At 36.9% G+C, this 14687-nt stretch overlaps 1 protein-coding gene across 2 annotated transcripts in view; it reads left to right on the top strand.

Moving 5' to 3' along the window:
- SMAP2 (small ArfGAP2) overlaps positions 1-8374 on the top strand; it is a 28240-nt gene extending 19866 nt beyond the window's left edge. For both annotated transcript variants that reach the window (XM_063456394.1, XM_063456393.1), the window contains exons 6-10: positions 2139-2220; positions 3814-3923; positions 4060-4222; positions 4678-4994; positions 5840-8374. In XM_063456394.1, the coding sequence (XP_063312464.1) occupies positions 2139-2220; positions 3814-3923; positions 4060-4222; positions 4678-4994; positions 5840-5956 (789 nt within the window). In that variant the 3' untranslated portion in view covers positions 5957-8374. The remainder of the gene's footprint in view (positions 1-2138; positions 2221-3813; positions 3924-4059; positions 4223-4677; positions 4995-5839) is intronic.
- The last annotated feature ends 6313 nt before the right edge of the window (positions 8375-14687 follow it).

Below are 14687 nucleotides of genomic sequence, written 5' to 3'. Positions count from 1 at the left end.
AGAAGGCAAGAATTTTGGCAGTCCTGCCCTCCTGGCCGAACAGAAGTTGGTTTTCAGAAGTGGAAAACATGACAATCTCACGTTGGCATCTCCCAGTCTCTTCTATTGGAGAATATGACTCTCCCCGTGGAAACTCTGGAGATTTTTCACCTGACGGCATGGTTGCTGCAATGGTGATCCTTCAAGGCCATGGTCTTTCTGACCTTTTATGTGATGTGCTGCTGTCTTCTGTCCGCTTGTCCATTTCGAAAATCTATTTCAGAGTTTGGATTAAGTTCAGAACCTGGTGTTCACTTCGAGGTTTGGATCCGGCCAAAGCCTCTATCCCGGAAATTCTTTCTTTTCTGCAAGATGGGTTTGAAGCCGGCATGGGAGTATCTACGCTCAAAGGCCAGATTTCAGCTCTAAGTCACTTCCTGGTTCGTGTCTTTGCCTCAAACCTTCTTATTCGAAGATTTCTTAAATCCATAAGGCTTAAGAGGCCTCCTAAGTTAGTACCTTTCCCTACTTGGGATCTGTCTCTGGTGGTTCAAGCCCTTTGTGAACCACCGTTTGAACCTTAATGGAGGTTCCTAACAAGTTACTTACCTTCAAGACGGTTTTCCTGGTGGCTATCACCTCTGCTAGATGAGTAGGTGTGATCCGAGCTCTCTCTTCCTCTCCGGAATTCTACATTTTTTTTTTCATCAAGACAAGGTCCTGCACACCAAGCCTTCTTTTTTGCCTAAGGTTATTTCTAGTGCTGCTATTAACCAACCTATTGTCCTGCCGGCTTTTTGTCATCTCCTACATCGGATCTGGAAAGAAAGTGACATCTCCTAGATGTTAGAAGATCCCTGAAAATCTATCTTCAGAAGACTCAGGGATTTAGATCCTTAGATCATCTATTTGTATACTTTCATGGCACTAACAGGGGTTGTGCTGTCTCAGGACCCTCTTTGGCCAGATGGCTGACGTATACAATCAGGTTGGCTTATCAATCCAAAGGGATTCCCCTTAGTTTCCCTTTAAAGGCTCGTTCCACTAGAGCTATGGCGACCTCCTGGGCTGAAAAAGCAGCCGCCTCACCTGAAGACATCTGCAAAGCTGCTACTTGGTCTTCCTTACATAATTTTATCAAGCATTGTAGGCTGGACGTATTCTCATCATCTGAAGCTGCTTTGGGCGTAAGGTGCTACAAGCTGTGGCCTGCTGAGTTCCCACCCTTTGTTTTATGCAGGGGTCTTGCTATATCCTACTTGTAAGTACTGCCACTATACGAAGGGAAAAACAGTAATTTTACTTACCGTAAATTCCTTTTTTCTTAGTATAGTGGCAGTACTGGCTTTCCCTCCGCTTTCAAATAGATTAAATTCTATGCATCATTCGGTCTCCGTTTGGTTCTTTTGTATTACTGGTGTGTGTCTCTGGGTTACAGCTTATATGGAGGCAGCAGGCGGAGCACAGCATTTAAATTCTAAAGAAGGGGGAGCTTCTTGTCCAGAACCCTAAGGAACATCCCACTTGTAAGTACTGCCACTATAATAAGAAAAAAGGAATTTACGGTAAGTAAAATTACTGTTTTTAATATTTTTAGTACTTTTGGATGCAGTTTTAAAATATTTAAATATATTTTTGATATATTGATGTATTTGATATATATTTATATATGAAATTACATAAATGCCATTGTCTGATCTAGTATATACCATACATATGCGCACTGAGTATAACCTATACATATAGAAACACTGTTCTTGGTGGTCATCTTTCCCCATGTTTCTTGTCCTCTTCCCTTATCAGGAATTTCATTCCTTTTGTATTCTTACATATGTGTGAAAATGCAAAATGGGCTTCTATGGAATTTCCCACAAGATGGCTAAAAATAGACTCTTCCTTCACGTGTTCATTTACATTGCACAGTGTGCTAAACAAAACCAATCGAGGTACATATGATGACCTGCAGCCCACAAAGAATTCTAGGGCTTTCCAGAGGATTGAAAAAAAGTACGCTTCTAATTAGTCGTAGTCCAGACGTATGTATTTAGACAAATGAAAGGCAGTGATTTTAATTAAAAATGTATTGATAAATATCTTGCAGATTTCAATCTCTACATATGTATCTTAGAGTTTAAATGTCTTCAACTTTCTTTCTCTAGCCACATAAAAAGGAGGATCCTCTGCCTACTAAGACACCTCTGCCAAAGACTTCAGAACCAGTTATGGACCTTTTAGGCCTGGGTAAGATTGGGTATAAATGCTGCATGCCTGCAAAATCAATACTTTAAAATTATGAATATTTATTGAAAAGGAAAAAAATACTTGTTTACCCACATTTAACTGAAGACTACTTCAGATTTTTATAAAACCGATTTTATTCTTGATTTCATTTTTTTTCTAAAAAATATGTAGGCAGCCATGATTGGTTGATATTTCAGTTATTTTAAATACAAGACTGGTGTAATGATTGCAATATGTCATCTGATGCTTTGCTTTTTTTTTTTTGTAGTTCTGTCTTTTGTAACTTGTGGTGTCTTCATGCTCAGGAAGGTGCACATTCATATCTAGCACTTTGAGCAATTTTTCATATCTAGGCTCAGATGAGATTTAAATTAAAGGGACACTGTAGTCACCCAAACTATTTTAGCGTAATGAAGCAGTTTTTGTGTGTAGATCATGCCTATGAAATCTCACTTCTCAATTTCCTGCCATTTAGGAGTTTAATCACTTTTGTTTCTGTTTATGCAGCCCAAGTCTCACCCCCTATTGCTGTAACTAACACAGCCTGCATGAAAAAACTGTTTAATTTTCATATACCGTATTTATTCGAGTATAACGCGCACCCCTAATTTTAGATTAAAAATCGGTACAAAATTTTGCGCGTTATACTCTAATAAATACGGTAGATGTTGCTTAGTTAAAATGTGTTTTTTTTTTTTGTGTTTTTTTATAATTTTTTTTTGTCTCCTGCTCTGTAAATTGAATTTAATCACATACAGGAGGCTGCATCAAGGTCTAGCAAGCTAACAGTGCAGGAGATAAGAAATTCTAATTTAAACAGAATTTGCAATAAAGGAAGGATAAACATTAGGTGACTCTTTACAGGAAGTGTTTAGGAAGGCTGTGTAAATCACATGCGATGAGGTGTGGCTAAGGCTGAGTAAATATTGTGACTTGACCCCTAAATGGCAGAGAATTGAGCAGTGAGACTGCAGGGGCATAATCTATACACCAAAACTGCTTCATTAAGCTAAATTTGTTATGGTGACTATAGTGTTCCTTTTTAACTTTTTCTTTATTTTATTTTTTATTTAGTGTAAAAATCTTCTGTAGATTCTACCTTAGAAGAATTAGAGACTGAATTAGAGACTGACTTGATTATAGCATCTGTTGCATTTAGTAAATCTGAGCTATGGACTTTTTCACCACCAGGCAGTTGGTTCTGTGCCCGTACCTGGAAGTTCTGGATCGTAGATTTGGGGACTCTAGTGCTCCTTTAAAGTATAAAGTATTAGAAAAACAAACCTGCAATATTTCATATTGCAGGGTTAAAATGACAAGACCACTGCCACCATACTACTTCATTGAGATGAAGGGGCTTGGATGACTTTAGTGGTTCCGTGTGTGTGTGTGTGTGTGGGGTGGTGGTGTTTTTTGGGGGGCTTTTTTTTTATCACACATCTGAGAAAGTAAACTTCCTATAAAGACAGAATGCATCTTGTTTCTGGCTGTTTTTTGGATGTATTGGACCTTCCATGACTACAGCCTAATCAAGTTTTCAGTGTCTCCTTATTTTGAGAGATTACCCATTAATATGTGTTTCCTTTGATTTAGATGCTCCTGTTGCAGCTGCTGTTCCTAATGGAAAGTCCAGCACCAGTTTGGAAAAAGAACTGGACCTGTTTGGACCTGTCCAGACTATGTCTGGGTCAAAGTCTAGCCAGGTAACGAGACAAAGACAAACGTTAACAAATTAAGGAACATTTCACACACACAAAAGGTCTCAAATTTCACTATATGACTTGATTATAGCATCTGTTGCATTTAGTAAATATGAGATGTGAACTTTTTCACCCTCAGGCAGTTGGTTCTGTGCCTGTACCTGGTTCTGGATCTGTTCCTGAAAATCTCAACCTGTTCCCAGAAAGTGGAGGAAGATCTGAGGAGAGTGGGAAGAAGCAGCTATCCAAGGACACCATTTTGTCTCTTTATGGGACTCAACCTCCTCAGATTCCAGCACAAGGTATAAACTGAGCATATTTCTACTGGAGCAATTGCATTATCTAGACTTCAAAGCAACGGTCACTTTTGAGCTTTCCAAAAAGATAGAATCTGTAAAGAGAATGAAAAGCTATTTCTGGTGTTTTTTGGAATCTAGTTGAAATTCCAAGTAATCAAAATGTACGTGAGAAAAGGTAATAGTCTGTTTAACCCCTTAAGGACCAAACTTCTGGAATAAAAGGGAATCATGACATGTCACACATGTCATGTGTCCTTAAGGGGTTCATATAATTGCCAAGAGAGAGTTTCCACTGCCATTTCCCAAATGTGCAAAGAACCCACAAATAACAATGCTGCTTTATTGATCTGGAATTCTGATGAATTTGACAAACCATAGCTTAATTTTTTTGCAAATGTTTTTCCCTAACACTTGTAAACTTTGTTCTTGTGTTTTTTTCCTTCTTTACTCTTCTGCAGGAGCCCTCTTCATGGCACCTGCACAGATGGCATATCCAACTGCTTACCCTGGTTTTCCAGCAGTTCCTCCTCCAGGCAGTGTCATGAGTGGTATGATGGCATCGCCAGTGGGCATCATGGCACAGCCGACTCACCCAAATATGGTTGCTCCCATGACTATGCCTCCTGGTTATGTTGGAGGTGTACAGGCTGCTGTCATGGGGGTTCCCAATGGAATGATGACACAACATTCGGGTTATGTAACCAACATGGGTGCTATGGCACAGCCAGTATATGGCGTGCAACCAGGACAACAACTGCAGTGGAATGTTGCTCAGGTAAGGGCCTGTTGTTTTCATACTTTCATTGCATATTGGTCATTAAAACAGCTCTGTCAACCCCCCCCCCCTCCCCCCCCCCAATAAAAAGTAAGCATTTCATAAAGCTAACCTACTGAAATTCCAATCCAGTCAAAAGATCCCTAAAGACAAGGTAGGGTCTGCTTTGTCTTACATAATTTTCGTGCACTTGTCAAAAGGGCGGAGCTACCGCTGTCAAGCCCCACAGCTAAGGTGGGGGGAGGGATACTGTTAATGGAGGCTCCCACTGTCTTGTGAGATCCTCCATTGGCATTAGTGTCGTACTCTCATGCACCGACGTCTGCTCCATGCATGTGGAGCAGTCACAATGTGGGAGTCTTTGAATATACAAATACCACATAAGGTGACAGAACCACTTTAAAGAACAATTGTTACTTCTCTGCAAATTACAACATTTGAAGCCTTTTACTTTTTTTTATCAATGTGATGGTCTGTTTTTTGTTTTTTTCCACATGTGTGACAAGTCATGATTCCCTTTTATTTCAGAAGTTTGGTCCTTAAGGGGTTAAGGGTTCTTTACAACTGCTGACTTTTAAATTCTAATAGAAGTCAAATTTTATGCTAGTCATTTTGTTTCACTTTGGGTTGTGGCCAACCTGTGACTTATGGCAAACTTGAGTTCCCTGACGTTTTAACCAATGAACCACTTCTGTGTGTGTACATTTCCTACATCAGTGCCATACATGTATGTGAATATGTGCATATTGTACTGAAACATGTAATTAATGTATATGCTTGTACTGGCTTTATAGTAGTGTTGTCTTGTTTTCCTCCTCTTATTGTTTGTTTTTGTATCATTTCAGGTGTCACAACAGATGGCAGGAATGACCTTTTTTGGTGTGGGAGGTATGGCTGGATATGGACAACCAACATGCAACCCAGGACCCAACCAAACTATCAGCTCTCCCATGTGGAAATAAATAGAGGCATCCTGCTCACATGACTAACTCCCCACTCTTCCTGTCCAGCTTGTCCACCCTGTTCTTAAAGATTGCTATTTTCTGGATACTGATAAAGCTTTCTTCCACTTTTAATCTTTTTGAGCCATTATTTTCCAAGAATACATAAAAACACACACCTCGGTCAAACAGTTCAGTTTTGCCTTTGTTCTTCTCAGTGTACTATAGAACAAGGTGATACTGAGTATTGCTGTTAGAATCCACCAGCATTCCTATTGTGTTGATACATCCTGCAGTGACCCAAACCCTTTGCAACATAAACGCAATGCATCCTTTGCTCTGCTACTCACTGCATCTCACAAGTGTCTTTCACTTTTAAGGTGACATTTCCAGACAGACAGCAAGAGGTGGTTGTTGCTACCAGCTGAGTACATACTCATGTAATGTGGAAAAGATCTACATTGCTTAGAAAATAATACACCAGCAACCTTGTGCATTTGCAGGCATGTCTGTGTATTCCCCTGTCTGTTACAAGCCTGGAATCTGTCAGCAGCGTCTATTTTTCGTTCTGCTGTGATGGCAAATCTGCACTCAGGAGGTGGCTGCATGCATTTTATCATAATAAGGCATCCTTTTAATGCAAAAAATATATATACATTTTCTTTTTAAGATTGTATTTGTAATTTTTACATCTCTAGTGATGGATTTTGTTTTTAACCCTTCTGCCCCACCACAGTGAGTTTAACATGTAATACAGTGTACATTTCTAGGACGGGTTGATTTTAAGGGAATGTAGGCATTTTGTGTGAGGTTCTCCACCCGTTCCCTGTTGTATGAGCCCCCACGGAGGACTCATATTGTCGTGTAGAATGAATCCGAAAAATGAAGATGCAAAGATTTTTGTTTTACTTTTTTCATCTCTCCCAGGCATCTCTAGCAGTTGACAGCATGTGTTGTTTTTGTTTTGTCAAAGCCATATATAATTTCTATGAAAAGTACCTCATTTTTCTAATCTACTTTAGAAAAAAGATTTGTGTGGCTAATCTGTATATCTTTCTGATCTTTGTTTGAAAGGATTTTTATTTAGCTTAAAGGGGACTTTTTTCCTCTTTGTTAGCTAGTAAATTTTAACGAGAAGAATGCAAGTTTGCTAGCACTTCATTCTGCTAAGGTTTCTGAAAATTCATATCAAAGGATTTTCAGGAAGGATGTTGCACTGAGAAGTTGTCTTTAGTTGCATTTTTTTTTGTTTGTTTTGTTGACAGTGTGTTTTTAAGTCTTATCTTTCCTGTCTGGAAACTGACACTGTACGGCTTTTTGTTCGATGGTGCATCATCTAGTATTTTTCTTCCTGTAGTAATTTCCGATATGCCAGATCTAATTGATTTGGAGTCTTTCTGCTTATTCCAAGCAAACCATTTCAGACAGGGCTGGGATTACAATGTCTGTGACATGCTGTTTTTGTGAACCCCTGCTGATTTTAAAGGCCTTATTAAAGATCCAAATAATGTTTTAGCCAACGGTCAACCCCATCAACCTTCCATTTTCAGACAGTTATTGATTTGATTTAATTTACTATTTTGCAGTCCCAAAATGTATGCATTACCCATTAGGACATTCCCTTTGAGAGCTAGTAAATATTTTTTTTTAATTTTAGGCCTGGTGACCTAAATGCAGTTTCGTTACTTTTTTTTTTAATTTAATTGTATTTTTTATTTCCACCTTGCTATCAGAATATAATCTGCTTGTATTATCTTACATTTTTTTTGTATCCATTGAAATATTATACCTGCAAATGTAGAGGAGAGCAGAGGGGGCTGGACTCGCATGCCAACATAAGTTGAGATGGTCTTAATACTAGATTGTATCTCTGTACGTTTAACGTAGAGTACTCTAATAATCCTAAAGTCTTTGTGTTGTTGGCTTAACAGCTGAACCAAATTTCCTTTAAACAAAAGTTCTCCATTTACCGTATGTGCTGGGAAATATTATGAATGTGAAATATTTGCACTTTTTATTTTTTAAAAAATATATACAATTTTTTTTTTATTTATTTTTTTTTTTAAACTTTCTTTGCTACAGGGACTGCAAAGCCTTTTAGTCTCTACAGCAATAAGAGTTGAAGGAATTTTAATTTAACCATAAATCTTATATGGAACTTTAAGTTATAAAACATTTGTAATGCAGATAACCTTAGATGTGTACAAAATATATTGTGTTCATTTTAATGTGTGTAAATTTACATTACTTACTTTGTTTCATTGTATCCGCGCTTTTTAAAATATATATATATTTTTTTTGTCTTTACTTGATTGTATAGTAATGGTTTCTGAAAAATTCAACTCTGGTTTTAATTTAAGGTAGAGTAAATCTGATCCAGAGGCAGCTACACATCTGTGTATATGTACATTCCAAATTAAAGATTGTCATTGAACATTATATTGCTTCTCTTTTGTTAACTCTGCAAAATGATATTAAGTCCTGAAAAAACTGGTAGTGTCAGTCACACCAAATAAAATCTGAAATAATTCTACTGATGAGGATTCAAAATATTTTTGTTCTGCAATATGCTCTTTAGTTTTAACCACTTGAGGGACCGCATGATAGTCCATGCAGTCATGTAGTGTAGGGCATTAACATCCATTGACGGCATGCATTAAAATTACCAGCAGTATTTAATTCTTGCTGGTACCAGGGAGCCCCATGTATCATATACCGAAGGGTCCACTCTGTTAGCTGTGGCCATTGTTAGTGACCCCAGAATGAAAGATGAACTATGGGCAGTGCTCAAAGTGAGAGCTGCATTTATATATTTTTTCTGAGTCTGCCTTCAGGGTCCTGAACGGAAAGTCAGCCTGCTAACCATCAGTTATCAAATGATGAATAGATACGGTATCAGAAAGAATTGAATATATGAGCATTTAAATAGCCACCAGGGTAGAATGTACAAAGGTAAATCTACACAAATGTAAAACGAGACTAAATAGTATAATACGTTCATAAAACTCCAAATAAAAATAGATTCAAGGTTAAACTCACAAATCTAAATATGGAAAAAGGCTCCTCAAACCATGATGTCCTCCTCCAGTATGTGTTGTTGAACTGTATTTTCATGCATACATATAGGAAATAGAAAAAAGCCACAGTGCAACACTGTAATTAAAATAAATTCACTGCTTTATTATAAGACTTACAAGATGTAATTGGTTAAAAAGCCCATCATATCACTTGTAGATCTTGGAAACAGTGCACACTGCAGCTAAAAACAAACTTGTCCAAGTACGATATGCTTTTGGAGATGAAATAAACAATTATAAAAAGTGAAGCTCTATATTAAACACAAGGGTAGAATAGCAGAATTTCTATTAATGGTTATATTGGGTAGGCAAGAGCATTTTCTCTCTGTGTGTGTGTGTGTGTGTGTATATGTATATATATATGTGTGTGTGTGTATATATATATATATATATATATATATATATTACAAAGAGATGCAAAAGGATATAGCAATTCTGTAAATCAATAGCAATCAAACACTTTTAGAAACCTACCCCTTTAGACTTTGCTGCAATGTTTGTATAAAATAATGTTATGTGTTATGCCAATAAAATGTCATGTAGCAATATAGTCCCTCTCTATGATTTTACCTCAAAGTGAAGATACCAAGGTATGTTACAATCACTGATGTGCTAAAAAATAAATAAAAGCTCCCTTATGTAGTGGAGAGCTATTAAAAGAACACTATAGTCCCCAAAACAACACTACCTTAATGAAACCGTTTTAGAGTGTGGATTATGCTGAATTTTCACTGCCATTTATGGATTAAAACTCTGTTTCTGTTCAGCCCTTGCCACACATCCCCTGGCTCTGATTGACACACCCTGCATGGAAAACTGGTTTCACTTTCAATCAGATGTAACTTTCCTTAAAAGATTTTATCTCCTGCTCTGTAAATTGAACTTTAATTACATACAGGAGGCTCCTGCTCAGTCTATCAAGCAATTAACAGAACAGGAGATAAGAAAATCTAAATTAAACAGAATTTGCAATAAAGGAAGGATAAATATTAGATGACCCTTACCAGGAAGTGTTTAGGAAGGCTGTGCAAGTCACATGCAAGGAGGTGTGACTAGAGTGCAGAAACAGTTTGCTTTAACTCCTAAATGGCAGAGAATTGAGCAGTTAGATTGCAGAGGCATGCTCTATACACCAAAACTGCTTCATTGAGCCAACTTTGTTTTTGTGACTCTAGTGTCTCTTTAAGACGAGCTCTTTGTCCTATAAGTAGTATCTGTTTAAACCCCCTCTTTGTATTCAGTTATGTATGAATTGCATAAGACAATTAAATTGTATTTAAGACCAGTCTTAAAGCTTGAAGTCCTGCTGTGCAAGGTACTGCAATTTGAAATACTACTTTTGCAACTTTGTTTTGCAACTTGAGGTCCTGCTTTGCAATGACTTTGGATTTTCTGGAGAAGGTAATCCCTGCTCGGGAAACAAGAGCATTAGGTGGTAATTTGGTTCCCTTCAACCAGACTCATGGTTGAACTGTGAATCTTTTCTTAGAAGAAGAAAGCTTATTTTATTCCAAAGTGATAAAATTATAAATGGATTTTTGAATAATAAAAACTGAATATATCACACAGTACAATTTAACACTAATGCATTTTACCACCAAAGTGCTTAAAGGAACACTATAGTCACCTAAATTACTTTAGCTAAATAAAGCAGTTTTAGTGTATAGATCATTCCCCTGCAATTTCACTGCTAAATTCACTGTCATTTAGGAGTTAAATCACTTTGTTTCTGTTTATGCAGCCCTAGCCACACCTCCCCTGGCTATGATTGACAGAGCCCGCATGAAAAAAAACAAACTGGTTTCACTTTCAAACAGATGTAATTTACCTTAAATAATTGTTTCTCAATCTCTAAATTGAACTTTAATCACATACAGGAGGCTCTTGCAGGGTCTAGCAAGCTATTAACATAGCAAGGGGTACGAAAATCTTAATTAAACAGAACTTGCAATAAAAGCCTCTAGGGCTCTCTTTACAGGAAGTGTTTTATGGAAGGCTGTGCAAGTCATATGCAGGGAGGTGTGACTAGGGTTCATAAACAAAGGGATTTAACTCCTAAATGGCAGAGGATTGAGCAGTGAGCCTGCAGGGGCATGTTCTATACACCAAAACTGCTTCATTAAGCTAAAGTTGTTCTGGTGACTATAGTGTCCCTTTAAACTGAATGGTTTTTTTTTTTTTTTCTATTTATTTATTTAGTGCCAGCTTATTCCACGGTGCTTTACAATAAAATAGGATATTTTTACCTTTATGCTAGTGCAGTTTAAACTTTTTTTAAAACATATTTATAAACAAATTGTTAAGAAGCATTGTTATAAAATAAATCAATAGAAGTACAAAAGTACTTGTATTACATAAGTAATGGTGAAAAATGTTTTAATGTAAATTAATTGTAATAAAAATATCTACATTCCAAAGAGTGTCAAATGTCCACATTAACTTGCTTAAATAAAATTATTATATTAGAACAGAATAGAAGAATCGCCCCTAATAAATTTTTTATAAATATACATAACATACAGTGGTGAAAAATTCCCACTATTGATATGTATGGATGAGGGTACCATTTGTAGAATATATTTTGACTATAAAAAATAGCCCAATACAGAAAGTTAAAGTTACAAAAAATACACAGAGATAAATGTTGGATAAAATTTAAATCAAAATCTAAATTCAATCCTTGACTGTTTTGAGTTCATAAATCCAACCCATTTATTTTGTACCTAGATAATTACTGACTTTTTCTCCCCTTTAATGACTTATGACCTGGTCAATCCCTATAAAAGAATGTAGATTACAATTTTGACTATGAGTTTAAAAATGGAATGAATATTAAAACTTCCTAATATCACGAGATTTTTTTTATTTTATTTTTAAAACTGTTTTTGTTTTTTGTTTGTTTTTTTTGTCTTACAATTGTCAGGCAGTGTACCTTTAGTGGAGCAATTCCTACTGAAAACTTAGAACAATATCGGATCTCTGAAAAGTATAAGCATGCATATAGACTCAGTACTTTGGGCCCCTTTTGCAGCAATTACTGCCTCAATGCGGCGTGGCATGGAAGCTTTCAGCCTGTGGCACTGCTGAGGTGTTATGGAAGACCAGGATGCTTCAATAGCGGCCTTCAGCTCTTCTGCATTGTTTGGTCTCATGTCTCTCCTCTTTCTCTTGTCAATTCCCCACAAATTCTCTAAGGGGTTCAACACCAGCAGATGACATGGCTCCCCAAATTAACACAGACTGTGGAAACTTCACACTGGACTTCAAGCATATTGCAGTGTGTGCCTCTCCATTCTTCCTCTAGACTCTGGGTCCTTGGTTTCCAAATGAGATGCAAAAGTTTCTCTCATCAGAAAAGAGGACTTTGGACCACTGAGCAACAGACCAGGTCTGTTTTTCTTTAGCTCAGGTAAGTCGCTTCTGACGTTGTTTGTTGTTCAGGAGCGGCTTTACAAGAGGAATACGACATCTGAAGCCCATGTCCAGGATCCGTCTGTGTGTGGTGGCTCTTGATGCACTGACTCCAGCCTCAGTCCACTCCTTGTGAAAGTCCCCAACACTTTTAAATGGCCTTTTCCTGTCAATCCTCTCCAGGCTGCGGCCATCCCTGCTGCTTGTGAACCTTGTTCTGCCACACTTTTCCCTTCCACATAACTTTCTATTAATGTGCTTTGATACAGCACTTTGGGAGCATCCAACTTCCTTTGCAATTACCTTTTGAGGCTTTCCCTCCTTATGGAGGGTGTCAAAGATGGTTTTCTGCACAAATGTCAAGTCAGCAGTTTTCACCATGATTGTGGTTCCTACTGAACCAGACTGATAGACCATTTAAAGGCTCAGAAACCCTTTGCAGGTGTTATGGCTTACTTAGCTGATTAGAGTGGGACACTGAGCCTAGAATATTGCACCTTTTCACAATATTCTAATTTACTGAGATTGTGGATTTGGGTTTTTTCATGAGCTGTAAGCCATAATCATCGCACTTATGACAAATCACGGCTTGAACAATTTTGCTTTGTATGTAATGTGTCTATCTCATATATTAGTTTCCCCTTTTACGTTGCATTACTGATATTAATTAACTTTTGCACGATATTGAGTATCACCTGTAGACCCTGGAGTACGTTTATTAATTAGAAATTATATCCCTGTATGCTATGTTTTTGCAAGTATTTATCCAATTGCAGTTTAAACATCTGTAATGACTCTGACAAAACTACCTCTTCAGGCAGAGAATTCCATATCCTTATTGCTCTTACTGTAAAAAAACCCTTTTCTTTGCCTTGGATGAAATCTCCTTTCTTCCAGCCTAAATGTGTGACCTCGTGTCCTTTGTATAGCCCTGATTATGAATAGATTTCCAGATAAAGCTTTGTACTGACCCCGAATATATTTGTATAAAGTTATCATATCCCCTCTCAGGCGCCGTTTTTCCAAACTAAACAGATTTGATTTTTTTTAATCTTTTTTCATAACTAAAATGCTTCATTCCTTTTATCAATTTTGTATCTCGTCTCTGGACTTTTTCTAGTGCCATGATATCTTTCTTTAGAACAGGCGCCCAAAATTGCACAACATATTCAAGGTGTGGTCTTACCAGCGATTTATAAAGCGGCAAAATTATATTTTCATCCCGAGAATTTATGCCCCTATTTATACATCACAAAACCTTACTGGCCTTAGCAACTGCAGATTGACATTGCATATTGCTGCCTAATTTGTTGTTCATTCCCAAATCCTTCTCGTGTGTGCATTTCTCTACGTTAAATTTCATCTGCCATTTTAGTGCCCAGTCCCCCAATCTATCCAAATCCCTCTGCAGCAAAGCAATATCCTGCTCACATTTTATTACTTTACAAAGTTTAGTGTCATCTGCAAACACTGATACATGGCTTTCAATGCCTATTTCAAGATCATTTATAAATAATGATACTTTCTTCTATTGATTGTCTTATAGACTTTGATCAATAGTTGGCATTGTAGCATCACAAGACTTTCTCATTACGAAATCCAATTGCCACTTTGTATAAGGGGTTAAATGAATTTTGTGATGGATTTAATATCACAAATCCTATCTTTATGGATACCCATCATCAAATATCTGTCAGTGTTCAAAGAGATTTTGTCCTTTTTTAGCAGACTGAACTAACCTTTGTCTGTTTTTTAGCTACATTCTGATTTGTGTGAAACTATGTGTTCTATTATTATGACAGCATGTGGTATATACATGTCATTTTACACACATTCAGCTAATATTAGTTTAATAATAATGAATTTTCTTCATTGGGATACTATCCATGAATATTCAATATTATTAACATAGGTACTATTTATATATGATTAAACATAATTATAGTTAGTATATATGGATATATATGTGTTGGGCTCTTTCTGTGCAAACACAAGTTCTTGTAGGAAGAAACCTTTACTTTAGCCGCATTCCTTTGGTCAGTGAATAGAGTGAAACAAAATGTGCCTGTCTTTGCATTTTGTTACAAAATGGAGTCACATCTGTTAAGTGGTGACTTACTATTGTCAGATATTTTTATTGGCAGACATTTTGTTGGTAAGATAGAAATGAAAAATGTAAACTGTAACAAGTCTGATATGATGTGTCGACCTTAAATTCCGTTATTGTGATTCTTCGGACAGAGATTTTCCCTCATAGGCATCAA

This window comes from Pelobates fuscus, chromosome 1 (genome assembly GCF_036172605.1).
Source record: "Pelobates fuscus isolate aPelFus1 chromosome 1, aPelFus1.pri, whole genome shotgun sequence".
NCBI lineage: Eukaryota > Metazoa > Chordata > Amphibia > Anura > Pelobatidae > Pelobates > Pelobates fuscus.
Note: the sequence above shows the minus strand (reverse complement) of the source record. Positions and strands in the feature narration are given on the sequence as shown.